Source organism: Sapajus apella, unplaced genomic scaffold (assembly GCF_009761245.1).
Source record: "Sapajus apella isolate SASKATOON/1434 unplaced genomic scaffold, GSC_monkey_1.0 scaffold108, whole genome shotgun sequence".
In the NCBI taxonomy this organism is placed as follows: domain Eukaryota; kingdom Metazoa; phylum Chordata; class Mammalia; order Primates; family Cebidae; genus Sapajus; species Sapajus apella.
Genome location: NW_022437048.1, coordinates 1,172,817 through 1,199,872, shown reverse-complemented (window position 1 = coordinate 1,199,872; position 27,056 = coordinate 1,172,817). Strand labels below are relative to the sequence as shown.

The 27,056-nt window shown below is 35.8% G+C and overlaps 1 protein-coding gene across 7 annotated transcripts in view; it reads left to right on the top strand.

Moving 5' to 3' along the window:
- The first annotated feature begins 258 nt into the window (after positions 1-258).
- EPHA5 (EPH receptor A5) overlaps positions 259-27,056 on the top strand; it is a 353,202-nt gene continuing 326,404 nt past the window's right edge. For all 7 annotated transcript variants that reach the window (XM_032259288.1, XM_032259285.1, XM_032259284.1 and 4 more), the window contains exon 1: positions 259-1,987. In XM_032259288.1, the coding sequence (XP_032115179.1) occupies positions 1,807-1,987 (181 nt within the window). In that variant the 5' untranslated portion in view covers positions 259-1,806. The remainder of the gene's footprint in view (positions 1,988-27,056) is intronic.

The following is a 27,056-nucleotide window of genomic DNA, read 5'->3' as shown; positions in this document are numbered from 1 at the left end:
TAGGTGTGAGCAGAAACCCAAGCTTTACAGTGGTTACTATACATGAAATTAAATGAGATACCTTTCTTCTAAAATCAGACCTTTTTTCTAGTTGCTTTCTCTGCATCCTTTTGTTTTTTAATGTCTGTACAGTAAAATTGTCCTTCAAATGTATCTCTTTGAAAGAATGAGTAAATCGAGGGAATACACTAAAACAAGAAAAGACCTAATAGAGATGAAGCATAGAAAGTTAATTATCTTAACTGGCTTTTTCTGTTTGTAAATCTCTCAATGCACTAGGGCACAATCAATTAAAATAATTAAATTTGTAAAACCCTGAATTTATTTGACCGATGCTAATTTCACTGGAATGAATTACATGTATATGCATAACGTATAATTTCTAAAATACTGAAACCTTCTATCATTGAAATAAATTACCACCTCTGAAAGTACCTGGCACACTACAAATCTCAATAGTGAAATTTTTGACTCCTTGAAATCTCCGACAGAGCTACCGCCTCTCTATATACACAACGATTTACTTCTGAAGAAAACGTTGAGTAATTATCCCATTCCAGCCATCAAAGTCTGGGAAGAACCGAAAGGGTCAGCAGCGGTAAGCGGTATGGGTGTTTAAGAAACTAGCCACGGACCAGCAGAGCCTGCGAATGCGCGGCGATGTGACGACAAGGTTGTTGATGCCACAAGCCTGTGAGGGGCAGCAGGAAAAATGCCAGACGGAGGGACCCGCATCTCTAAGGGCCGCCAGCTGAGCTGGGGCTGATCTCGCTTCCGCCTCCCGGGAGCACCAGTCCTCGCCAGCGTCGTCAGGAGGATTCCTCGCCCTAATTATCCCGGGAGGAAGACGCGCCTTTCCCGGAGACCGCTAGGCAACACTCACCACGGCAGCCTCCAGATTACTTCCCTTCGTGGGTGTGTGACTTCGCCGAAGCAACTCACACTTACAGTAGATTCTCACTGGCGAGGCTGCGAGCAGCGGAGGGCGGGGAGCCAGGAGGAGGAGGAGGGAAGGAGGGTGGGAGGCGCTGAGCGGGGAGGCAGAGGAGACGCGGGAGCTCCACACACAGCAGGAGCGCGCCTTGGCGGTGCAGTTTCAACCTCGCCTTCGCAGCCGCTCACACACCGCCTCCTTCCCGAGCAGCGGGAACCGCAGCAGCTCCCGGGCCGCCGCAGCCCGGCTCCGCGCTCCTGCCCGCCGGCCATCGTCAGTCCCTCCCCTCGTCAGCGCTCAGCCCGCAGCGATTTCCTTCTGCCAGCCTCTTCTAACTCTGGATCTTTGCCTTTGCTTGCTGCTCTCCTGTTTTCCACTCCCCACATTTTTCTCAACTCCTCATTCTTCATCCTTAGCCACCCTGCTTTTTTCCTTTTTTTTAAATTGGGGATTTCGACATAAAATGATTTGTCTTCCTTACCTTCGTCCATTTCAACACTGACGACTGCAAAGAAGCTTCACCTTTCCCCTAGTGGCATCTAAAAATTCTCAATCCTTAGAAAGTCTTTTTATAAGGCAGAGGAACAGGACGCGGGACCCTCTCGACACCCCTTGATCCGAATCCAGAACTGCGCAGGCAACCAGAACTAATTCATTTAACCCCACCAAAGGGGAAGGCGACAGGAGCCAGAAGCAAACTTCAGCTGGCTCAGCGGATCCGTGGTTCCCGCATTTGGAGGAGCCGCGTGCCAGAAGGCGTAGGACCCCACGGGGGGACCAGAGGACTCCCGAGTCTCCCTCGGCCGCTCCGCGAGGCCGAAGCGGTGGACTGAGGCGAGCGGGACAGCGGCAGCGGAGGAGGCTCGGAGAAGATGCGGGGCTCGGGGCCCCGGGGTGCGGGACGCCGGCAGCCCCCGGGCGGCGGCGGCGACACCCCCAGCACCCCAACTTCCCTGGCCGGCTGCTACCCTGCACCTCGCCGGGCTCCCCTCTGGACGTGCCTTCTTCTGTGCGCCGCACTCCGGACCCTCCTGGCCAGCCCCAGCAACGAAGGTAGAGAAATGGGGGTGGGGACCGCGGCGACCTGGGGCGGAGGGGCTAGGCGGGGCCTGGGGAGTGCGGGTCCCGGAGCGCTGGACGCTGCTGCTGCGGACTAAATCGCACTCTCATCTCAAATTAGTATTTGTTGTCCCCATCCGCTGGCCTTTCTCTTCCCTCTGCGGTTTTTGGTTGCATTGTTTGACATTAGCGGTGGAGTGCTGGGCAAGGAACAAGCATGTGGACAGAGACTGGTTGGGGGGCTGGGAAGGTGGAAAACCTTGGGGGAAAAGAGGTCGGAGGTCCGCGCCAGGCGGATGGGTGCGGCTGGGGCTCACTTAAGGCGCGCGGGGAAGTGACATACCGGGCTTGAGGGAGTGGGAACTGTTTGAAGCTCAGCAACAAGGATCTCTGGAGCAGTGGGGCTTTTAGAAGCCGTTATTTGAGGCCAGTGATGGGAAAATGTTGTGGGGGTGGCTGAATGCTTTTATTTTTGGGGAAAGTGCCTGCTGGGAGCTGTTATTTAGGGCATCACCAGCTGCTATTCTGGGTGGGTGGCAGGAGCTTTTATTTCTCGTGGGAGGGGTATAGCGAAGGACAGAAGGCGCCCCACACTGTTGGGTGCCCTTCTTCTTGGGTGACTTAATTGTCACACTCAAGCCAAGGTGGAAGAAGGCGAGGAGGTGGGATGCCGCGGGAGGAGGGGTGGGGGGAGTGTCGTGTCGCTGCTAGGAAGTTGCTGCTAGAACCCACCTGGACATGTCTTAGGGAGGGAAATGACCTGCTTTGGCCAGCACAGAACGGGATCTGGGAGTACCCAGCCCCCCTCCCTACCGCCAATCCTGTGCTCCGGACCCAGAATACTGTCCCTGCCTTTCTCTGGGAGATCGGGGCCGCCACGGGAGCAACACCTGTGTCGCTCTCCGTGCTCCCAGAGCAGTGCTCAGCCCCTCTGCCCGCCCACCTCTTGGACCTGAACCCTCTGCCCATGGGTTCCCTCCAGCCCTGCTCACTCCTCTCCCACACCCTGACGGCGCTGGGGTCTCAGTCCAAGGGCGCATTTCTCTCGGAGGGGCGGGAACAGCATCTCAGATCCAGATCAGGGTTATTAGGAACTGTCAGCTCCACCATGGAAACATGGAAAAGCCTACCCCCTTTGGCTAGAAGGTTGGGGTTTCGGTTTGGGATTGTGGATGTGACGCGTGACGCTCAGAACCTTACAGAAATTCCTTTCACTCCTGGGCATGGGACGCTAGACCGGAAAGATGAAGCAGCAGTGGTGGAGTCGTGTGTGTCCTCGTGACTTGCATGGGTTCAGTCTCCACTGTAGGAGAAGGCGCTGAGCTGATATCCCAGCAATGCCAGGTCTAAAGGAACGGCGTGAAAGCAGGACAGATAGAGGATCCCTTACCCCCATCCCATGAACTTTCTCTCTGTTTAACCTCTAAGTTTATTTTTTTTTAATTCTGATTAAATACATATGTGTATTTACCTACATTTATCTTTATACATATATAGGTGATCTGTCATGCCGAAGCCGAACAATCGGGCATTTTCCCTTTCTGATAAAGTTGAAAAAGTGTTTATGGGACTCCTAAACCTTTTATGAACACCTTATGCTAAATTCATTCTATTAGATGTCTGGAGGATTATAATAGGGTTAGAGAAGGTTATTTTATTAACTGTCTGATTCCACCGAAAGGGGCATCTTGGTTTGAATTTAAAGAGGTTTAACAGTAATGTCATTCATCCGTTCGTGTTTCCGTTGGATTTCAAGTCCTTTCTCCAGGTGTGATGGAAGAGGAGAACTTAGGTGGAGATGAAAAGGAGTCGCTTTGGTTAGAAAATTGGAAGAATTGAATTCTCAGGGAGAGTGGCACTGAATAGGAACAAGAGCCAAGACTGTGCAGGGAGGAAGAGGCAGAAAGAAACGGAAGGAAGGGGAAATAGTGCCGTTCTCCTAAGGTGTTGAAAGCAGAGCTCGAATCTTGTGAAACATAGCCTGGCTGTTGCTACAGATTTAACACCTACAAATTGTATTGTCTTACCTCATCTAGCCCTTCACACAGCAAAACTTAAGACTACAGTGAGATGGGGCTTGGAGATCTAATCAAATATGAGATGTACCTTACCACCTGGTGCTCTGAAAAAGCCTGCTGTTTGGGGGGCACATTTTGTAATGCCACTATTATACTTAATTGGAAATAAAATTGTATAAATACCTGTCATTATCTACTTCATCCTATCTCAGCTGAGCACAGTTTTCTGTCTTTCCACTTAGTATTCCAGACTTTTATTTCTGCTCTGTGAAATTTGCATTCTTCTCTTCCTTTTGTTTCTCCATGCTATTGCTATAAATTGAGCAGCAGAGTATATTAAAATATTTGTTTATGTTAAAATATTTATAAAATGTTTGGGGTTTTTAGAGATTCAGATTAGAGTTTCCCAATTTACTTATTTGCTTCTGGAGGGACTTTGTAAGGTCAGGAGACAGAAAGACTTGATGGATATGCTGAACTCATTAATAACTTGTTCTCATATAATTTGCCTTCTGCAACCTATAGATGCTTAGTGATTTCCCAAAGTGTGTGTGTGTGTGTGTGTGTGTGTGTGTGTGTGTGTATTATTTAAAAAAAAAAAGTTTTAAGACATGCAGAATAAATGTGAGTGTACATAGTTGGTTTTCTAGTCATTTCTTAAATTTAACTTTATGAGATATAAACAAGCAGAATTGAACAGAAGAAGCCAAATATGTACCTGGAAATTTGGACTGATATGAAATGTATTTATTTGGCATATTAGTGTATGTTGGATAGCAGACAATAAGAGGAAAATTTACCCCTCAGTCTGAATTCTAAGCACTTTATAAGATAAATATATCCTTAGTAGCTGTATTATATTAGTCATCAACTACATGTGGAAGAAACCTTTGACCTACAATATAATATTCAAAACTTTTTTATTATAAAAGATTTCAGAGGCATATTTAGGAACAGACTTCTCTCTGATCAAGAAGGACAAATATTAGCAAGTGTATCTACAAGTGAAAGTTTAAATACATTTAGTAAGTAAAGGGTTCATGTCCACTGTTATGAATTTTGGAGATGGCCCTGAACTTATTCAGTAACTGCCACTTTTTGCTGTCTGGAGATATATTTGTAAACAAGCATTATTTGACAAGTGCTTTTCACAGCAGGGATTCTTGGCCAATTACTGCTGAACAGCTCTGCATTGAAAATGATTCACCCGCAGTGAATCAAGCTTAATTCATTGAAGCTACAGTCAGTAATGTCCCAGTAAAGTGCTTCTGACAGTTGTCAGCAGTTTGGATTTGAAAAGTCCAGTTTCTTGTCTCTGAATGTTTTGTATGTTTGAGAAAGTGAGAAAGCAATACATAAGGGGGGAAGAAAAGACTAAACTGCTTCAAAAACAATCATGGAATTGTAAATGGTTTCCTTGGAAAGATAAAAAAGGGGAAAAAAAGTTTGTTTTAGGGTTTTTCTTGGCTTATAATAGAACCAGGCCCATAAAATAGATTGGAGGACATAATAGATTTGTAAAACTAAATGGCTTTATTCTGTGGCCTTGTCATCCTGTTGTAATTCATTTCCTTTTAGATAAATCTGCAGGACCCCACAGAAAAAGGACAGTAAAATCATTTCCTCACCAGGACATTACTGAACAAGAAAAGAGAGCTATTACCCCATTTGAATCATAGATTGTTGAAACTACAAGGGAGCATGAATAGTTTTGGCTTTTTGCTTAATAAACCATGAAAAGGAGACCTAAGTCTTGACATTTTAAGCTCTTTTGAGGTAGACAAAGATCTTCTTGGGTGTCAGGGTGACAGGTAAGAGGATTTCATTTCCTCATATAAGACAGAGAAGACAGAGAACAATTTCTGCATTTACAACAAAGATTTAGCTTTGATTTGAAATATTCTTGTTGTAATATTGTCATCTGGAAATACTGTTGGCTGTTTATTCCAATCCACATAAGATATAGTTGATAAGGAATAAAAGGTTCACTTTTTTAACCTAGAAAAACATTATTACTATAACATATTTATATTATTATGCTCTATAAAATGTGACCAGTTAGAGTATGTGTTTTTGTATATTTACATGCAAAATTAATGAAATGATATAGCTATTTATAGCAAACATTTCCAAACTTTTTAATTAAATATTTTATTCAGCACTGATTGGTCCTGTTGAGAAAATAACTATGCTTTAGTTATTTCTACCACACTTTTGCTGATTGACTTTACCACTTGAATCTCCGTTGTCTGGAGTACTTTTTTAAATGTATTTGCTTGAAGGGTAATTAGTTTCTTTTTCATTTGGTAGAAACCTTTCTACCTTTGATTGCAAAAATAGAATGTAATGTGTGTAATTATATTAGCTAACTATAGCTATTCTCCCTTTTATGAGTCAAATTTAATGTTCTTTTTCAAAAGAAAAATATACTGTTCATATTTCAAAGAAATAATTGCTGAACAAATTATTGATAACTCCTTAGACATTATTTTTTTCAATTTAAATTAGCAGATATTTAATATCTTCTAGTTTACTAATGAATAGCTCCAATTTAAGTTAGCAGGAGTATCTAATTATTTAAAGATTATGACATCATTTTAAGCAATCTTAAAATAGTTCACAATGGTTTTTATAAAGCATCAGAATTAATTGAGGTTTGAATTTCATGCCTTGCTTATTAATCATTAAAAATTGATTGTAGTAGTTGCCTTTTATTTTTCTTTTCAGTAAAAGTGAATTGTGATTATAAAAGCAATATCAGAGCTAAAAATGTAAAGTGTTTCTTAGAAACTCAGAATGATTCTTACTGTTATAATCTAGTGAATATATTTCAGGAGGTGAGCGGCCCCCACTGCTGTGCCCTTCTGAGTAAATACATATTTAGTTATTTTATCAAAATTTATGTAATCCTTAGGGTAGATAAGGGTTTCTCGAAGGAGTTATTTTAGTCCGTTGTATACATATACACCTAATGGAGTAGTTAACTGATTTTAAAAAGCGTATCATATGTTCTATATTAGTGTAATTGGCACCAACATTTCTATGGGTGTATATAAAGGTAGACAAAAAGCAAAATGACTTCTCAAGGCTTTGTAAACACAGATTGAAATGGTTCATATCTTTTAGAAAAAATTATTAGTACCTATCTTTTATCAACAAAATGTATATTGAGTGAGATGCATTGGAGATAGGAAATACATAAAAAACAATAGATTTTCTGATGTATTAATAACAATTTTGAAGGCACTATATAGCAGTTAGAAAACTGACAATTATTAGATGTTGAAAATATGTTCTAAATAATTGGTTCCATTGAAAATGTTTGTTTCAAAATATGAATGATCTATTTTTAAGTATTTGGTTTTGAAGTTCCAAAACAATTAGAAGAAATTCTTAGGATAGTTTTCTTTATTTAATATTACTTTTAGTTTCTGACTTTCCAGACATTTGTTTGTATTCAGTTAATGAGATAGATTTTAAAGTGTTTGAGCAAGGCAAAAATGGAAGCACTGTAGCAATTTTAAATATAAATTTTGAACAACAGTTTATTTTTGACAATCCATTTATTAACATATGCAAAAAGTCTTGTAATGACGAAGTTTTCACAAAAATAGAATCTGATGTCATATAAATTGTAGTGTGAAATAGGTATTTCCACATGAAGCTCCAAATAAATAGTGCTGCAGGTGTTCATGAATATTGAAACTTTATTGGAATTTTCATTTTTCTTTTGACCCTATAGAATTCCCATATAGAGGATTTATTCATCGCAATTATTCTTATCACAAAAAAGAAAGATATAGCTCTAATTTTAAAATTCCTATTATCATAACAATAAGAAATATTTAATTAAGTGGCTAAAAATGTAATTCTGATCAATGAATTTCAAGAATGGGATTTTAAAGTTCCCATTTAAACTATTTTGTTACCATCTTAAACAATTGTTACCTAATATAATCTGTTAGTGCAAAGAAAAATATATAGAAAGAAAAAGTGCTATAAGACACATAATAATTTGAATTATGTCTGGTGAAATTTGTAGTAATTGAAGGTCTTGTTCTTTTTCTTTTTTTTTTTCTAAAAGCTCAAATTTTCATCCAGCATCCCTAATGAGAATCCCAGGTGTTACAAAGTCATAAAATAAAACTGTAATTTAGTAGGTGCCCCAGTTGGAGTTCTTAAAAACTCTGTGGTTTAGTATGATGACATTTATTAACTGTCACTTTAATGTTAGTATAACTTTTGAAATGATTTTAAATTTATAGTGATTTAAAGAAACCAAAACCATAAGCAATCATTTCTATATTTAAAAATTGCCTGAAAAGCCCTTTAAAAAAAAGTGTGTGTGTTTTGCCTTTAGAGTGCCATTTAATGGTATCCCAGTTTAAAAAGTACTAGTAGGTTCTATTCATAAACTCTTCTATATCTCTTCTTTTCCTGCAGGGTTTGCAGTCTTTAGTCTTTGATCAGCTTATATGTTACTTTATTAATATCACTTACATTATTACTTATACTATAGGAGAGCATAACAAAACTTTGTTGAACAAAAGTAGAACCTAGGGCATGCCATCTTTCCTCTGTGTCTCTCAATGACAAAGTGTTCATGCCTTTAATCGTTGTGTTTTTATTAAGCAGAGTGCAATAACTTGCCTGGCTTCTTGGTGTATGTGCCCATGGATGTGTTTTGACTGTGTGGAAAAGTTATGGGAAGGTTGGAATAAAGGGTAGGGAGAGGGATGTCAATGTGGTATCACCACAAACTTGATATTAACAACAGTTTTGAGTATTGGTTTCAGTCTTATTTTTAAGAATATCGTCCCTGCCCACACACATTCTCTCACACACTCACACATTCTAATTTTACATTTGTTTTATTATGACCCTAGAGATAAAACTCAAGACTAATGACAAAAAAAAGAACCCCTAGTTCATTTTGTTTCATACATTTTCTTCCTTCTATTTCTCTGTACGATCTGTTTTGTTGAGTTATGCCAAACACTTGTTGTGTTGGACACCCCACAGATTAAATAATTGGGATTAAAGTCTCTGTGATAATCTTATTATGTTTTAGTTGCTGGACTATTGCCCAGGCCATCTTCTGCATTCATCAAGCTTGTCTTCAGTTCTAAATAAACTAGCCCCACAATTCTGTTAAGTAAATGATTCTGGTAAGAAATTAAAAAAATAAATAAAAAATAAAAATAAAGAGCCAAAACCTGAGGGTTGAAATATTTTGCATATGCTTTGTGAGAAAATGTTCCTACTTGGAAACATGTTTCAGGCTAAGTATTGGAAGAGATAGAGAAAATACAGTCTGTTCTTTTACTCAGAGATGGGTAATGTCTTTTTTCTCTTATAATAATTTTACACTCTTATTTTCATTTGTCATGTCTGTCTTCCTCTCTTCCTCCCTTCCTCTTTCTCTTCCTTCCTCCTTTTACCCCCACAAAGTCAAAATGATTTAGGAGGGTAAGAGCCCATGCCTGTTATGTTCAAACACCCTCAAGGAACTGAAGATTTCAGATTGTGCATTTGTTAAGAAGATAATATATAGTCTTCTTGCAAAGAAATTGTGGGACTCAATGCCTACAGAATAGATTGTGACAAACCTGGTTATACATTTTTTTCCCTTAATTCATACATCAGAAGTGTTTAAGACATCTCTGTCAATTTTGCCTGTCTTATAAGATAGCTAACTTATTTACTTTGCACTGACAGCTCCTTCCCTTTCCAGGATGCTTGTTAAAGTCTTTTCTATGGAGAGGCAAATTCAGTAGGCAGATATGGCTGGCACCCGTTCAGCCCAGGAGTCCACAGCAGGAGCTTGCTGGGAGAGCCAAGTTCTAACTTTCACCCGATGATTTCACCATGTATCCCGGCAGGAAAGGTGAGGCTGACTGCCCAGTCTCGTGGAAAATGACAATGCACTGTCTCACTTTAAGAGTTTCACTCCAGGCAGTGTAGTAATGCCCTACTGAGTCTCAGAAGAGGAGATACAGCCAGACTTCTGAGGCAGAAGATAGAAAGAAAACTTCTGTGTCTGAAGGATTTTAAGCACGCCTAGTTTCGAAGCATGATATTTGATTTCTCTAGAAGGAAGAGAGGCAGCAATAACCACAACAAAACTATCTTAAACATACAGATTTAAGTCATTGTTTTTGATTTAAACTTGTAAAGAAAGTAGAGAAAGAATTAGTTGCAGTGGAAGTACAGAAAAACCAACAACACAAAAGGGAAACAAAAACAGTTTTTAAAACCTGTTTTAAATTCAAAAACAAACACGATTTTATTTTTTGTTTGTGCTAGTCTCTAACACTTACTAACTCTAAATTATTTGGTCCTTATTTATTTATTTTAAACTTCAGTTCAATTATCTGTATTAGGGCAATAATGGTACTGCCTACTTCATATAATTGCTATGGAAAACAAATGAAATGAAACCATTTTCTAATTATTAGAGCACTACACAAATATAGGAGCAGAGGAAGGCTGGAAATATAACTGATTAAAAGCCCTCCATGGTCTCTGTGTGTTACTCTTTGTTTGTTGGGTAAGGATAAAAATAAAAGGTTATGTTATTTGTGGGAATTCCATTAAGAAAAGGAGTAGAAAAATATTTTACTTTTACAAGTTTAACAGAAACGTGGATTTTTATGAACACTTTGCTCATGCCTCAAGTGGTATTGAAGTGGCCCATGTCCTTGAGGGTCCTATAGCTTAATTTTTATTAACTTTATGATAATCATGTCTCTTGTGGGATAGTTCAGAATAGGGAGATGTAGAGACCATGAACCCAGCTCAACCATGGTCTTACACAGTGGTAAGAGCCATCCACCTCAGACTCCACATAGTTAAAATGAAGATATAAAGGCACACCCATAAGGCTGCTGTGAAAATAAAATAATAATGTACCTATTAAGTTTCCTAAAGTCAAGTGGGTACACAAACATGTTAGTCCCTGTCTTCCTCCCTTTCTCCCATTACTACATATAGTGTATTTGAGGTATGATGTCACACTCACAGATGGTCATCTTCCTTACATTGTATGGTTAAAGGGAATGTGGGCTGGGAAAACAATCTGAGGAAAGGAATCGATATGCACATTTTCCACGGAACTGTCCAAGGTAAAAATCAACCACCTGACATTGTCTTGATTTTTCTGCTGTTTTTTTCATTATTTAATATTGAATATTGGAATTTGATTAGGAAACAAATGGAAAACCATCGGTACAAGCGTTATGGGTTGTAAATGTTGTATTTTACCTCATTTACCCTCATGTAGACTGGTAGAGGGCAGATTTTTTTTTCTTTTTTTTTTTGCCACAAAATATATCAAGAAGTATCTTCAAATATTTTGAATGTTTAGTCCTATAATAATATGTTATCAGTTTCACTTTTAAATACACACACACACATATGTGTAAAATGTCTATATAGTCCGTATAGAAAGTCGTTAAAAGGACATGAAAGATGCTGCTGAAAGTAGATAGTTGAAAGAATTAAATTCTTAGAAATTACTGATATTATAAGTCAACACCTCTACTTTTAGTTTGAAATATATAGATTTCTTATCTGTTCAATTATATGCAGAGTAAAAAATATTACCTGGAAATATAATTGGATTTTTATATTTTCAAAAGGTATTAATGTAATTTCATAAAGGCTTATCTTTTTTACTTAGGTAAGCATAAACAGGTAAAAGATAGTTTGGAATGTGTTATATTTAGCTCTGCTTTTAAAATGTATGCATGTGTTTGCAGGCTCTTGAATGCACACACCTGTATAAAGTAATAATAACTAACATATATTATTGACTTAACTGTGTGTGGGGAATTGTTCTAAGTGGTTTACATATGTATTGATTTATTTTCTTCAAAACAAGTCTTAAAAATGTATGTGAAGTCTTGGAGATATTTCCTCTCACACTTACTCATAGCTCTGATTTTTTCCCTGTCATTAAACCCTTGATCAGCTGCTAGTCATCATACTCTTACACACTAATTTACCTCCTATTAGTCTTCTCTCTTCATTGTCCAGATCCCCACTAGCACAAGGGAAGATCTGTTCCTGCATATTTTCCTGTTTCCATTTCATGGCATGTATGCTTTACCTTTCCTGTTTTTTCCTGTTTCTCTAGTATATAAGCAATCTAGTTCCCAGTCTCTAGTGCAGATCAGGCACTCTAGATCTAGCCTTGCATACCCCAAATTATTATTATATTAGGAAATATACCCAAAAATATTATTATATTAAGAAGTTTTTTAAAGAAGTGCTATCTATTGCTTGGTAGTATGATCACTACCTCTTGCTTTGTTAAAAATAGTTTCATTCTAACTCATGATGAATTCCATTATTTTAGGCAGCACTACCATTTATAGCAAGAGAGAAGATTGAATGGTTTCCTGGAATACTCACCTTTAGTCTCCTGTCCAAGCCAACCCTTTGGGTGCTTTTTACCTCCTTTACGTACAGGGTTATATTAAATATTTTAAAATCAATATTATGTTGCTTATATTATGAAAAAATATGATTCCACATGAATCCCATAAAAGAGCCTGTAGGGCAGATTAGAGGAACTAAATATTATAAATAAGGGAACTGAAAGAAGAGAGTTTGATCTATTAAAAAATTAGAACCAGTATCAAAGCCAACATCTTATTACTGCAGAACCAGTGCAGAATTTTAGCTGAGATATATCAAAATGGTAAAATCACAGGCTCAGGAACCTGGTTCAACTACTTAGATCTGTGTGACTTGGGCAAGATAGTAAACCTCTCTGTGCCTATGTTTTCTTGTCTGTGATATGGGATGGTTATAAAAATATGGTTTAGAATTGAAGATCAAATTCTCATTAACAATGTACTTCATAGGCCGGGCACCATGGCTCATGCCTGTAACCCCAGCACTTTGGGAGGCCGAGGCGGGTGGATCATGAAGTCAAGAGATCGAGACCTTCCTGGCCAACATGGTGAAACCTCGTCTTAGTTGGGCATGATGGCGCATGCATGTAGTCCCAGCTACTTGGGAGGCTGAGGCAGGAGAATTGCTTGAATCTGTGAGGCAGAGGTTGCAGTGAGCTGAGATGGTGGCATTGCACTCCAGCCTGGCAACAGAGTGAGACTCTGTCTCAAACAAACAAAAAAAAAATTGCTTCATAAAAGTTGTAGCATATAGTAAGTAATATATATGTTAAGTATTACATGTGTTAAAACAGTGTGGGTTGGCACTCTAATATTGAGCAAGGTCTACTTTTCTACATTAGTCAGTGAGTACTGTCTCTGTCTAATATTCACTGCAAATAGAAATGCCAGGAAAAAAACCCTTGACTTCAGTTCAATAGCTCAAGCAGCCCTTCCTTATACCCTGAGTAAAACCTTTCAATGGTCCTCCAGTGCCCTCAGGATAAAAATCTAACTCGAGTCTGAGTACAAAGTTCTCAGTATTTTGCTTCTGGCCCACCTCTCCTTCCAGTTCCCCTTCCCTGCATTCCAAGCTTCTGTGGTGAAGAACTGCTCTTAGTGCAGTGGGATCCTATGAGCTCAGTCAAAAACACTCACCTCTTTTCTTCACTGGATAGTCTGATATTTATGCCTAGATCTGTACAAGATTTTCTCAGGACTGTGTGCCCATTTTTATTCTAGATGTTACCTGTCACACTGAGATGGAATTGTGTTTTTGCTTGTCTGTACATTTCTGATCTTTGATGGGAACAGATATCTCTGTAAAAAGTAAAGGTAAACCAGAAAAAAAAAAAAAAAATTCTCTTCTGAACTGAGAATCCCCACTGAAATAGTATAATTTTTCAAAGAAGGCAAGTTAGTTCCAAAGAAACTGGCAGCAAAACCTCTCCTCTTTTTTTTTGCATTTACCAATGTATCAATATAAAGAAGCCTGCCTGTCTGTAAACTCATTGAGAGCCAGCTCCAATGCTTTGCTATTCCATATGGAGCATCTCAGTAAAGCATGTTATAATCTATACATTTCTGTTTAGTGAACAAATATTATTAAGTAACTTATTTGTTTCTTTAAAGTCACTGCTGTTAAGTACACCTAGTCATACTTGATGACTATATTGTTGCTGAAGCCAACATAGCGGAAGCCACTATAGCTCTTTTCACAAATTCCTAGCTAATAGAGTTCAGAATCTCTGGTACTGTAGTCTTTCCAAAACTGAAAAGTTACCAACTGAAAGATTGTATGATTTGCCAACCAAAGCAAGCTAATTCCAAGAAATTTGTTAGTAGAATACTGTATTTTAGACTTACCAAAAGAATAAATGAGAAGAAAGTCCTACTGAGATTAGCAAGCTGCTAGAAAACAAGTAGTAGATATCTTTTGGTCACTATACCTTTGTAATTTAAGCAACTGCAGCTTTCTCAAGATCCCTGTTTTCTTATGATAAATTTTCCAAATTCCTATAACTTGAGCTACTAATAGCCAAGATATATATATATATATATATATATATATATATATATATAATTTGCTTAGTATATTTTAATTTTACTTCCAGAAAAACAATTGATATAAAACATGTGTTTCTAAATGGTTTAAATTTCATGGGAGCGGAAGATTTACTCTTTCATTTGTTCTACATTTCCTGGATTATTTTGACTGACTCTTACTTTATGAAGTACTTTAGATTTACAAGCTGGTTAGAATTCCTAATATTGCAGGGAAAATAGAAAAACGATGTTATTAATGGTCTGAATAGAATAGCATTATAAGAGATTTATACGTAAGAAAAATTAAAATGTATGATAAAGGTTTTTTAAGTACAGTTTGGTTGGCATCTGGTTAGTGTTTTTAATTAACTATTTCTCCAGAAAAAAAAAGAAAACACATATTTTCATTTACTTTAAAATAATACTAAATATATCCAAAATATCAGAGGGTTAATATTGTATTCTCCTAACTATAAGAATTATTTGAATTAAATTTTCCTCTAGATGGGAGGGCTAAAATGATAAATGCTATGGAAACTATTGCCACATAATCACCTTTAATTTTCATAACAACCCTGTGTAACTGAAATTATTATTCTAGTTGATGGAGTAAAATTGTGTTTTGGGAAAGTTCAGTAATTTTTCACTAGGTCATATAGCACCTAAACTGGCAGGATAGAATCAGGTGAATATGACTCTGAAGCTCTGGGTTGCACTCATTTTGCTAGAGATTATATTTATCTAAGTATAGTTAGTATTATGATTTTTATTTTATTTATGCATACCATCTTTCAAGGAAGGAATAATGTTTTATAAAAAGAGTATGCTTCGGCCAGGCGCTGTGGCTCATGCCTATAACCCCAGCGCTTTTAGAGGCCAAAACAAGCATATTGCTTGAGCTCAGGAGTTTGAGACCAGCCTGAGCAACATGGCAAAATCTTGTCTCTACAAAAAATACAAAAAATTAGTCGGGCATGATGGTGTGCACCTGTAGTCCCAGATACTTAGGTGGCTGAGGTGGGAGAACAGGCTGAGCCCTGAGAGGTCAAGGCTTCAGTGAGCCATGATCACTCCTCTTCATTTCAGCTTGGGCAACAGAGGGAGACCCTTTCTCAAAAACAAACAAACAAACAAATATATATATGTTTATATATTTTTATGCTACATGTAAATGTAGTATACTACATATAAATAGTATGCTTCATGAGAAAATAAATGAAGATAAAAATAATATAAATACATGTATAAGGAAACATGGAAAACTCATATCAAGAAAATCTCACTATCATCAATGCTAAAGCAATTATATAGAAAATTTAAGTATAAGATTTCAGTTACACAGTTCTCACTTCCTGGTAGAAAATCTGTCAATGCATCAGGAAACTAACATTTTTTTTTTCCAACTCTGAGGTTTAAGAGAAGCTGTTATAGTGGTGTTTTTGTTTGAAGGATGCCATGAATAATATTTTTATTTTTCACTGATTATCTGGTGGACTCTTGTATAAGTCATTGTGGAAAGCCATGGACATAAAGCTAGCAGTGGTTTTAGGGACTTTTTTGTTTTTTTAAGCAGCAGCAGCAGCAGCAGCAGCAGATTCAAAAGAAATCACTGTGGATGCCCAATATCTAAAGCAGAGAATTATTGGGTTTCCTGACTATGTTTTTGTCTCCTCTTTTCATCCATATGCTTGTACCTCTGAGACATCTTTTTAGAACCTCCAGCCCATTGTGAGCTCAGTTTAAAACCTACTGTGTAAAATATAAAAGGAATGTTGTACAAAAGATCATGGTGATATAATCCTGACTTGTAACTTTCTAAAAATCTGCCTAAAACAGAAATTATAATATCTGGTAAAGTTTACTTTAAACCAATGGTCCCTAACCGAGAGGTGCTCATTAGAGCCAGTTTCAGAATATTGTTAATTATGCTATGTCTGGACCCACCTAAACTTATGGAATCAAATTGATTAAAGCAAATTCTTTGGAAACCTATACTTTTGCAACCTGGGATTCTATAGTTCTGTATATATGTATATATAAACAATATGGTTTAGAATTGAAAAGATTGAATTATCGTCAATAATGTGCTTCATAAAAGTTCTAGCATATAGTAAGTAATATATATGCCAAGTATTACATGTGTTAAAACAGTATGGTTTGGCACTCCGACATTGAGCAAAGTCTACCTTTCTACGTTAGTCAGTGAGTCTACGCACACATATATATATAAATAAATATATATTATATGTATATATATCCCTAAATGCTAAATGTTAACTTAGATAGTTATCGCCTGAGAGTCTGATTTAGGAGATTCAGATAGATGATTTCACAGGTAATATAAATTCAAAGGAGTTTCTATTCTCAGGGCCAATCAGTTAGAAGACTGAACAATCAACAAGATACTTCCTGTTTTATTTACTGATGTATCCCCAAAGCTTAAAATAATTTTTGGCAGTTAAGTAGATACTCAGTAAATATTTGTTGAGTGAATGAACCCTTATTGTATGTGTTATGTTCCATAAAACTTGAACAAAAGTTAAGGCAGTAAGTTGGATTTTCTCATCAGTTGTTTATGTATTATCTGCAGAATTTTATTAGGTTACAAATAGAAAAACTATCCAACAGTGGCTTAAAATAGGTTTTTTTTTTTTTTTTCAATAAAGTAATTTGGGGGTAGATGTCTGGTGGCTTGGGTTCTGCGGTTTAACAATGTCAAGACAGAAGCCTGTTTTTCTTGGTCTTACTCTCATGCTCATGGTGTTATGTTTTCATGAATGCTAATGCATCTACCAGTATCATATTCAATTCAGAATAAGAAAAAAGGAAAGAGAAGCACCAATAGCCTTGTCAGCATCATTATTCCTTTAGTTTAAACAACAAAAGTTTCCCAGAAATTGGCAAGCAGATTACTGTCCAAATTTCATTGCCAGACCCACATAACAAGGCTAACAGATTTAAGAGAGGCTAAGAGAATAGCAAATGATAATCATTGTTTGCTAAGACCCCTCTGATCCATACTCTGGTATGAAGCATATCACTGAGATTATGATATTAAGGAAAGAAAAAGAATGTGAGTAATTAATATGCATAAAACAATGTCTGCCAAATATCACAGAAAACTGAATGTACTTTTATTTTACTTCATTTATTTTATTTTTTATTTTTATTTGTAACCTTTGAAAAAGGGCAAACAGCCAACTACTGCAGTCATTTTGTGACCAAAAATAGATTATAGTACTAGATTAGCTAGGCAAAAATGATTAATACTACAAAAATGTTATATAATATTAAGGTGTATAAAGCATTGTATTTTAATAGAATAATTTAAAAATACGTTCTTACTGTCATGACCGTCGGTAGTTATTTTGAGATAGATAATTCGTTCTGGGAACTAAAATGTTTGTGATCGGCCACCTAAAACCATTTGGCACAATATTTGTACTTTGTTAGTCTTTTTGCCTGTATTACTTAAAATATTGACTAGTTTTCAATGATGAAACATTAACCAAAGATTTCTCGTAATATCATCTTTAAAAATTTTAGATAAACAATCATTATGGAGGGTTTACATTAGTATTAAATTTTGACTAAACCAAAAGACTGGCATGCAGTAATGACAAGTTGTCAGCAAAAATTTGGGTCACTTCTTGTTTTATAAGCAGGACTACTGGGTCATTTCGTTGTTTGCCTATTTTTGGTACATCCCATCACTTTAAAAATATACTGTGATTTTGTGAAAATTTCTGTCTCCTGTAATCCTCATTTACACTCCCCTGAAGTCTGGAAAGCTAATTATTATATAGGTTGTTTTAAAGATTGGTATAATTCACACATTTCACCAAGGTAAGGATTTCTTCAAAACAAAGAATCAGCTTTGCATACATTTTAAAATTCTGTTTTAATACAGTAGTTCTTAGTGTACCATTTGCCTTTTAAGGACAAATTCATATCTTATTTCGCCCCCATTAACATGCTTAAAGCAAAGTGAACAATAAAATTAAAAAAAAAATAGAAACGAGGGTTTATTATTCCTTTGTTGCTTACTCTTTTACTTCCTGGAATCTTGTAACTAACTTTTGAAAATTTGATACTAAAATGTGATTTTCCCAGGAAAAACTAATGTCTGTTATGTTTAGATTGATATACCTGAAGATTTTCATCTGATGTACAATATAATGAGAGCATTATGGTGATGCTGGCTTCTGTAAAATACAATTTTCAGTCATTGATTTAATAAAATCATTGATATATAAGATTAAGATACAAAGGTTCAAAAGAGTGAACCTTTGTATTTTACAAGTCAGATATTAGGGCAGGAATGGTATAGATACAAGAGAAAGAGCTTCAGAGTCACATACACTTGCATTTAGATTTCAGCTATGTGCTTATTAGCTCTGGGACCTTGGGCCACTGCTCTGTTAGTATTTTTTGACTTCCATTTCCTCATCTGTAAAATGGGGAAAATAATATACTGAAAGATCATTGTTAGGATTAAGTGATATAATGTATACGAAGTACAGAAACATAAAATTTTGTTTCAGTCACTGATGTTACAGACATGAGAACTGAGGCCCTCAAAGTAAAATTATTTCCTCAGGGTCACACAATAGCAGAACCAGAACCATAGAACTCATGAGTATTTGCTATGCAGTGAAGCATTCCCAAAGTGAATTGCGAATATGCCCATTTATTTCAAGTAGTGAGGACTTAACAATTTTTTTTGAAGGAAACAGCCTCATATTATCTATATACATAGTAGGGTGCAATTAAGTGGTTATTATGTGAAGTATTCTGTGATATAAAGATTTTCAAGTCTCATATCATCTAATGTTGGCTTTTCTTTTTAGAATAAAAACAATATGTAAGATTAGACAAATTTGGTTGCCGTACCTGACAAGGTAGCCACCAAAAACCATTTGGTGTTGCTCTTTTCATGCAATATGTTCTGTGAATATAGCAGACTGCTCGTTAGTCCTAATTTAGCGGTCAGTAGACTACTGTATTAGCTTTGCCTAAGCACTTTGTACAGAGGAACCAGTGGATACTAACTCTGAATTTCTTTCTACTATCTCCCTGGGCTTACGCATTTTTAGACTATTACTTCAAAATACTTTGTATATATTTTGGATTGATTTTTGCTTCCATCATAGTCATATGCTTTATGGTATGAATATTCTACTGCTTAAGTTTTGAAGAGCAATGCTATAACTTCTTTGTATAATTATGGTGCTGAAAAATACTTTGGGGTAAAATAAAGATGAAAATATTTTGTAACAAAAAATTAAAGGCACTCATTATTTGCAGTAAACAATTAAGCATAATATTAAGATCTAAAGGAACAACAAAAATAATCTCTTAGAAATAACTTCAAAGATAAATAATGTGAAAATTTAAGTGACTAGTTTTTAAATGTCATTATAATTCTGTGAATACACTTTTTGGATGTATTAACATGATAGAAGGAGAATAGACACTGGAATGGAAAGATAGGTTGGCCTTCAAGCTCTGCCAATTACAAGTTGTATCAGTTAGTATGTCTTTCTCTTCAAATAACAGCAAATAACTGCCCCTCTGGATTAAGAAACAAAATTGATTTTTTCTCATATAAAAGCAATTCCTAAGAGAGGCAGGTTTCAAGCTTAGATGGATTAACAACTCTGTGATATAATTTGGAACTAGATACTTCCCATCCCTTCACTCTGCCAAACTTAATCTGCAAGCTTTGCTCCCCTGCTGACTCTACTTATTTTATCTCGATGACTATATCAGTTCCAGGAAATACATCCATACCCATCAACATTCAAGGCAGTCAGGAGTTTTCTTTACTAATATTTTCTACCAAAATCCCCTTCCTTTGCAGATCCCCTTCACAGATCATTGGAGAGAACTGAATCAATAGTGGGACCACATAATTGGAATTGAAATAAGTTCATTTTTGCTGAAATGGGAAAATATAGAGACGAGTAAGCTTGAAAAACTGGAAAGAAAAACCCTGGAAGGACTTATGTTAAAATAATAAGACAATATTACAAGATTGAAGTAAGAGAGTCACATGATTATATTGGTGGTTTACAAAGATCTTTCTGGACGCAGTATTTTGAAGAAATTGTTAGGGATTATACCCTTTTCTGCAGAGAAAGCCATTAGGAGATTTTTCAAGAGAAAAATTATGGCAAGGATTTGACTAGACTGATTATACTGTGGAATGAAACAGAGCAGGCAATTTAGAGAGTTAAAATCAGTGAGATTTGGTCAGTGATTCAATGTGGGGGTAAAGGTGAGGAAAGGGTGACTCAGACATCTGGATAGAGCAATTAGCTCTATGGCATTGCATGTATTGAACTAGGGATCATGGGAAGACAATTTTTATTTTTACTTCTATATACAGAAGATACTTTATTCCTTTGGGGACAGGCTGAATTTGGGGATGATTACATACCATAAATGTGTTAAAACCAGCAGGCAGTTTTAGAAATGTATAGGAATTTTAGGAGAGAGAGATGTATAAAATAAATGGAATTGTGTGATCATTAACATTTAGATTTTAACTCAGAAGTTTATGAGATCCTCTGGAGGAGTCCTTACATTGGGGGAACATGCTAATATCTCCTTTAAAACCAACCATCCAGCCAACAGAAAGTAAACATATGAGCCATTCTCTATCCTTAATAATCTGATTCGATATGCATGGACTAGCACCAAGACTTAGTTCTTTTAAAAAGCTTGTTTAAAATTTTGATGTTAAGTTTTAACTAAGAATTTTTGGTTTAGTGTGGGAAGAGAAGACAGTCTACACAAATGAGGCATTGATCAAAATCGAAGTTTGAAGGGATGGTGCAGGAAGAATAGCTTATAAAGGAAAGAGGAAGAAATAGCTAGAGATGTAGAAGAAAACCACAGGAACCTGTTGTCACTGAAGATGAAAAGTGAGAGTTTGTCCATGATGGTCATGACCAACTGCTACCAAAAGATAAGACAAATTGGGAGCTCAGAGCTACACAATTATCTCTAGTGAATTTAGTAACAGAGGTTTTGGTAGAATAATGGGGGTTGAAGCCAGATTGTAATAGATTAGGTAAGGGCTGAAGAAGATGTGAGAAAATAAGAGATACGGATGTTGACAATTTATTCAATAATTTGAGTTATGAAAAGGACAAAGATAGGACATTCACTGGATGGGAATGTGAGGTTTATTTCTGAATATATTTTAATGAAAATCTTTAGAAATACTTTGTGGTTAATATGCAAAGGCCTAATTACCCAAATATAGGTTTGTCAGGTAATGTTGACAGCTCATTTGGGTTCATCGTTTACTTAGAATGAAATCAGTCTCTGGTTGTGCAATTTTTATCAAGCTAGGTTCAGCTACCATGGTTCATGTACAAAGGAGGTAGATTCATTAATGATTAGAGTATTTTGATGTCCAGGGAAATAGGTGGCTGTCATAAAATGACCTAACATTTAGGTCTTAAGTCGGGGGCAGATTTGGCTGCAGGAGACAATAAGCAGGGCTCGTGGTCTGTTGATAAGGTCTCAGATACTGCTTTATACAGAAATTGCCTAGTTGAGCACCTGACATATAGTAAGCATTCAATAAGTATTTCCCCATATTCTTTTTTTCTAATAAAGTCTATGCATATGAATTGCTCAGGTTTGTCAAATAAATACTCTTCCATTCATTGTCTGTGAAAAATACAGTTGGTATGGCTTCCTGACTTCGAGTGAAGGGATGCCAGAAATCATAACACTTGTAAACCTATAACATAATTTTTCCCAAATTTACAAATCTAGTTTTCCAATGGGAAACACATGTCCTCTTTCTCTGCACTCATTTTGTAAACCATTTTTTGTTCCCTGCAGCAGTTGTCAAATTATAAAATTTAGCCTGAAAGCAAGAAATCACATCTGTGCTGAATAGGACCATGGAGAAAGGCTGGACAGCTGTATATATGGGGTTTGTTCCCACAGATTAGTTAAATGTGTATTGCAATTGAATCCAGTAACTTTTTTGATATTGCTAAATCCAAGTGAATAAGCAAGCATCCATCAAAAGTCTGTTTTATGCAATGGGACTTTGATTCAATGCCTTTAGAGAAAGAGAAGGCCATCCAATCTGTAACTAGCCCAAATTATTATCTTTTCATACTATAGTGAAGGTCTAACAGACATTATAATTGTGTTTGTTAATGTGAAGATAATAGAAAAAACAGAAACAATATAAGTAAGAATATGCCTTCTAATTGTCTATCTTCATGTCATCAAGGATCACACATTCTCTCAACGCCTGCACACTGATGGTGGATGTGGGATCACATGCCCTTGATCAGTCTTTTGACTCTTCAATGTCTGAAAACACATTCATTCCAATGTGTCTGTTTCCTGGAGAATCTAATACATTTCCTGCTCATAGTGACTTACGTTGGCAAATTGTTAAGGAAAAAGTGGTGGAGTCAAAGGGATATAGAGCAAGTTATGAATGTTTGAAATTGATAATCACTGAAAAGCATATTTGTATTATTAATGTAAACTAAACTTTAATTGTTAGAATGTGGAGAAGTTGAGGATTTAGGAATCCTTTTATGCGTATTCTATTTTATTCATTTGTTCTTTGCTGTCCTTGAATCTTAACAAAAATAACGAGTTAGCAATCCTCTGCTTTTTCTGAAAGTAAATTTTCTGAAGGCTTTCCTCTATTCAAGAAAGCATTGAAATTGTTAATGTGTAGTAATAAAATTAAAGCATACTGAAGACTATTTTGAGTTAGTTTCTTTTATAATCTGTTACTTATTTGGGCATTCAGTTAAGTGACCTTTCCTTATTAAAAAGTTCCTGTATTAGTATTTCCCCATATATAAACTTTAGGAATTTGGAATTTAGTACATATTCATTGACCCCTTTAAAGTTATTTCTCCTGGAGAATCAGTCTTCTTAATTACTGATTAAAATACCAATACCAACCAATATGTCCATCTTCATTGTAATTATACGATGGCTGAGGGAAAATCACTTTGAAACCTGTCTCTCAGTTAAATTGTATGATTCTATTTTAAAATATGAATAATAGAATAAAAACATTTTCATAAAATCTCTGATATCTAATGTCTTTTAGAGTAACTGTGGTATCAAACACTTCCTTTAATTATATTCATTAATGGCTTCTCCGGACAAGTTTTAATTAAGTTGTACAATGAAGATCAATACTTATGTATTCATTTCAATTTACAACAAGGATATATACTGTTCAGAACAATTTAATTACTGTAATTATAGCACAGAAGATACTTAGTGACTGTGCTCTATTACTGCCAATCTCTCTTTTTAATAAATTTGATAATGAAATTTGGGAATTAACCTCTGAAAATTCACATTTTTATATATCCTATGCCTAAACTGTTTTTTATATAGCTTTTTTTAAAATTTTTTTTATTTTACTAGGAGGGGAAGTGGAAGCATTAATAAGAGCAGTGACAAAGTGCTTTCCATGAATATTGTCATGAATACTGAGAAATTATGAAAATGTATATAGGAACACCTGTAATAATTATATTGGTTATTTGAAAAATAATTTAGTGGTGTTATACAGTCAGATATTCTATTTTTATTTTTATAAATAAGACAAATTATTTTATTACTTTAATTTGCTTAAATATAAGTATTATTTTGGTTCAAAAAAATGCCACCAATATGCTAAGTTCTGTTAAATTCTTACTTTCTCAATTCTTTAAGTGCTACATTGGTAGATGAAGAGATCATTCTACCAATGTACCATATAAAGAACTGTGAACGTAGAAATTTTCTAGTGGCATCAATAGGTGTGTAACAGGATATCTCAACTTTCAAACTTGTGAAATTTTAGCCAGATAATTATTTCCTGGGGAGCTTTCCAGTGCATTGCAGGATGTTTTACCGCATACCTGGCTTCTTCCCATTAAATGCCAGAGGCAAATATTCATCCATTAATGAACACAGAAAATAGATAAATGCCCCCCGTTTTTATAATCAAAATGTCTCCAGACATTATTATATATCCATGTTGAGAACCACTGGTGTATGCTGATTAGCCACACCCTCCTGATCTTCCCACTGACCAAATTATTCATTCACAAGACAAACAGCTATTCAGCTGTTCTGAACTGAGCTAGGCACGTAGGCATGAGTCAAACGTGGTGCTTTTATAATAGAACAACACAATTTTGTGCATTTCATTTTTTAGAGATAGTAATAATACCTAACTCAGATTTTGGAAAGGGAAAATCAGAATAGTCTCCTGAAGAAGGGAGTCCCTAAAATACGTTTTGAAGGACAAAGGAAACATTAGCAGTTCAGAAGGTAAAAGAAAGATATGTGTTTTAAAATTTACACATAAATTTTAATTATTTTCTCTGAGAATCAAATTCTAATTTATTCTCTTTATATAAAAAAAATTGTAATATAGTAATATGCAAGTGATTACTAAAAATGCCTAATTTTACTCTATTTTTCTCAATTTCCACTTCACTAATGGGATGTGTAATTACCTTTTTTGCACTGTGAATTTTATGAAATCATTTGTTTCCAGAAGGACAGCAATTTTAGACAGTAGTGGGAAGATACATACGTGTATTTCTTGTAAATTTCCTACTCTATATATGAAGAAAACTATTTGATCATATCACTGTAAGATTATAGAGATCCCTAATGTGGTTATTTTCATGTATTCTGTAGTATATTCCAACATTGAAAGCTCTCAGTAAATTGTATTAACAGCCAAGCTAGTATTTTGACCTAATCTGTTTACTCCCACACATACATATTTTCAGCAAAAAAAAAAAGAAGAAGGTATAAATGATAATTTAAAGTTAATTCAAGTGCAGCTAACTGAATCTTGAAAAGCCATCTGAAATTCTGCTGATAATAATGAATATTTCTTATTAGTAAGAGGTCTACAAGGAATGCTGTGTTTCTCATGGTAGGCTGGTTATGAATTCCTGGAATTCCTATGCACATCAGTTTGCCACCAAAGGATTAAGTTCAATTTGATTGCCATCATGGTAGCACCCTTAGTTTGCTGATTGCTTTACTTTAATCTACACAGATAGGCTGCTGCTCAATATGAAAGGTGAATCAAATGAAGCATTAAGATGAATAAACATAACAATTTAGGTTCTGCAACCCCTTGGTATTTAGTCATGTCTAGACACAGCTCTAGTGTCCCAGAAAAACTAAAATGAGGACAAGGACATTTGAGCTTAACGTAGCCTTATTCCCATGGAAACCAGAAAAGCCAACAATAGAGTGAAAAGAAGAGTGTGGATCTAACTGAAAAATTAGATGTAGTGAGTGGCAGGATTTGCAAGGTCAGTGGGTAGTAGAACAGTTTTTGTTTGTTTGTTTTTTAAAGAATGGTTTTTCAGTTAGGTCACCATTCCTTTAGGAAATCAGTAATTCCACAAATTATTTATTATTCCTTAAAACCAATATGATTTGAGTAGGTTAAAAATGGTACAAACATTAAAATGCATTTATTTGTATAGTGAACAAGCTCAGAAAATAGATGAGGAAAGTATATTTTAGCATCAACAATATTAATGTGTATATATAGGTAATATTTAGTATATTTGTTTTTCTACAGACTTTAAGTTATTGATTTAATTTAATGTTACTAATATTATTATATAATTTCAATGTGGTTTATAAGATATATATGTTTCCAAACGTGCTTTTGTCTCATTAATTTTTGTTACTGTGAAATAAATGATGCACACCAATAGTTAAATGCACATAATTTCTCTAAGTTGTAGAAAATTTCCTCAGTCGTAATAACTTTATATTATCTTATAAGTATTGGAACGCATCCCAGCCTATCAACTGTTACTTCTTTAGTACTTCAGGCTTACACTTACAGATACAATCATCCTTTTAGAGCTAGTGGCATTTCAAGATACTGGCTTTTGAAAGTAGCTTTGGTACCTCTACACAGGAATAACTCAGGTGTTTCCCTTTTAGGTTCATATGCCAAGTTCATTCCGAGTGGCGTTGTTGCACAGCAGGCCAGGTAGATTCATGTGGAATAGGTATAATAGGTTGGAAAGATAATGATATCTGATCCAGGGCTAAAGTATTTTGACTAGACAGTACCCTATAAGCTAGTTTGATATCTCAGAGATATGCAACACCATATGTATGATATGTATAAGTGTGTATGTGTGTGCAGTGGTGTGTGTGTGTGCACCTGTGTGTGTGTGTGTGAGTGTGTGTACATACTCATAAATGGCTTCCTTTTGGAATGATGGCACTAAAACTTCCATTCTGGAGTTCATAAATATCTTAGGATTCCTATATATAAAATGTATCTGGCAGTTCTACATGAAGCTCTCTTTTTAGACTATGGTCATATCTAAGTAGAAGATATCTCTGGGAATGCAATAGATTCTTAAGTATAGCAACTATCTCAAGAACTGTTACAATTTACTTGTCTTGGTTAAGGGTGTGTAGATTTATTTCTTAATTAAACTTGCAATTTGGATTACAGATTTCTGTTAATATCACAAAAAATGTTACAAGCTTGGGAATAGTTTATTGCTGTTTAATGTAAATTATTTGTTAATTGCTTCATAA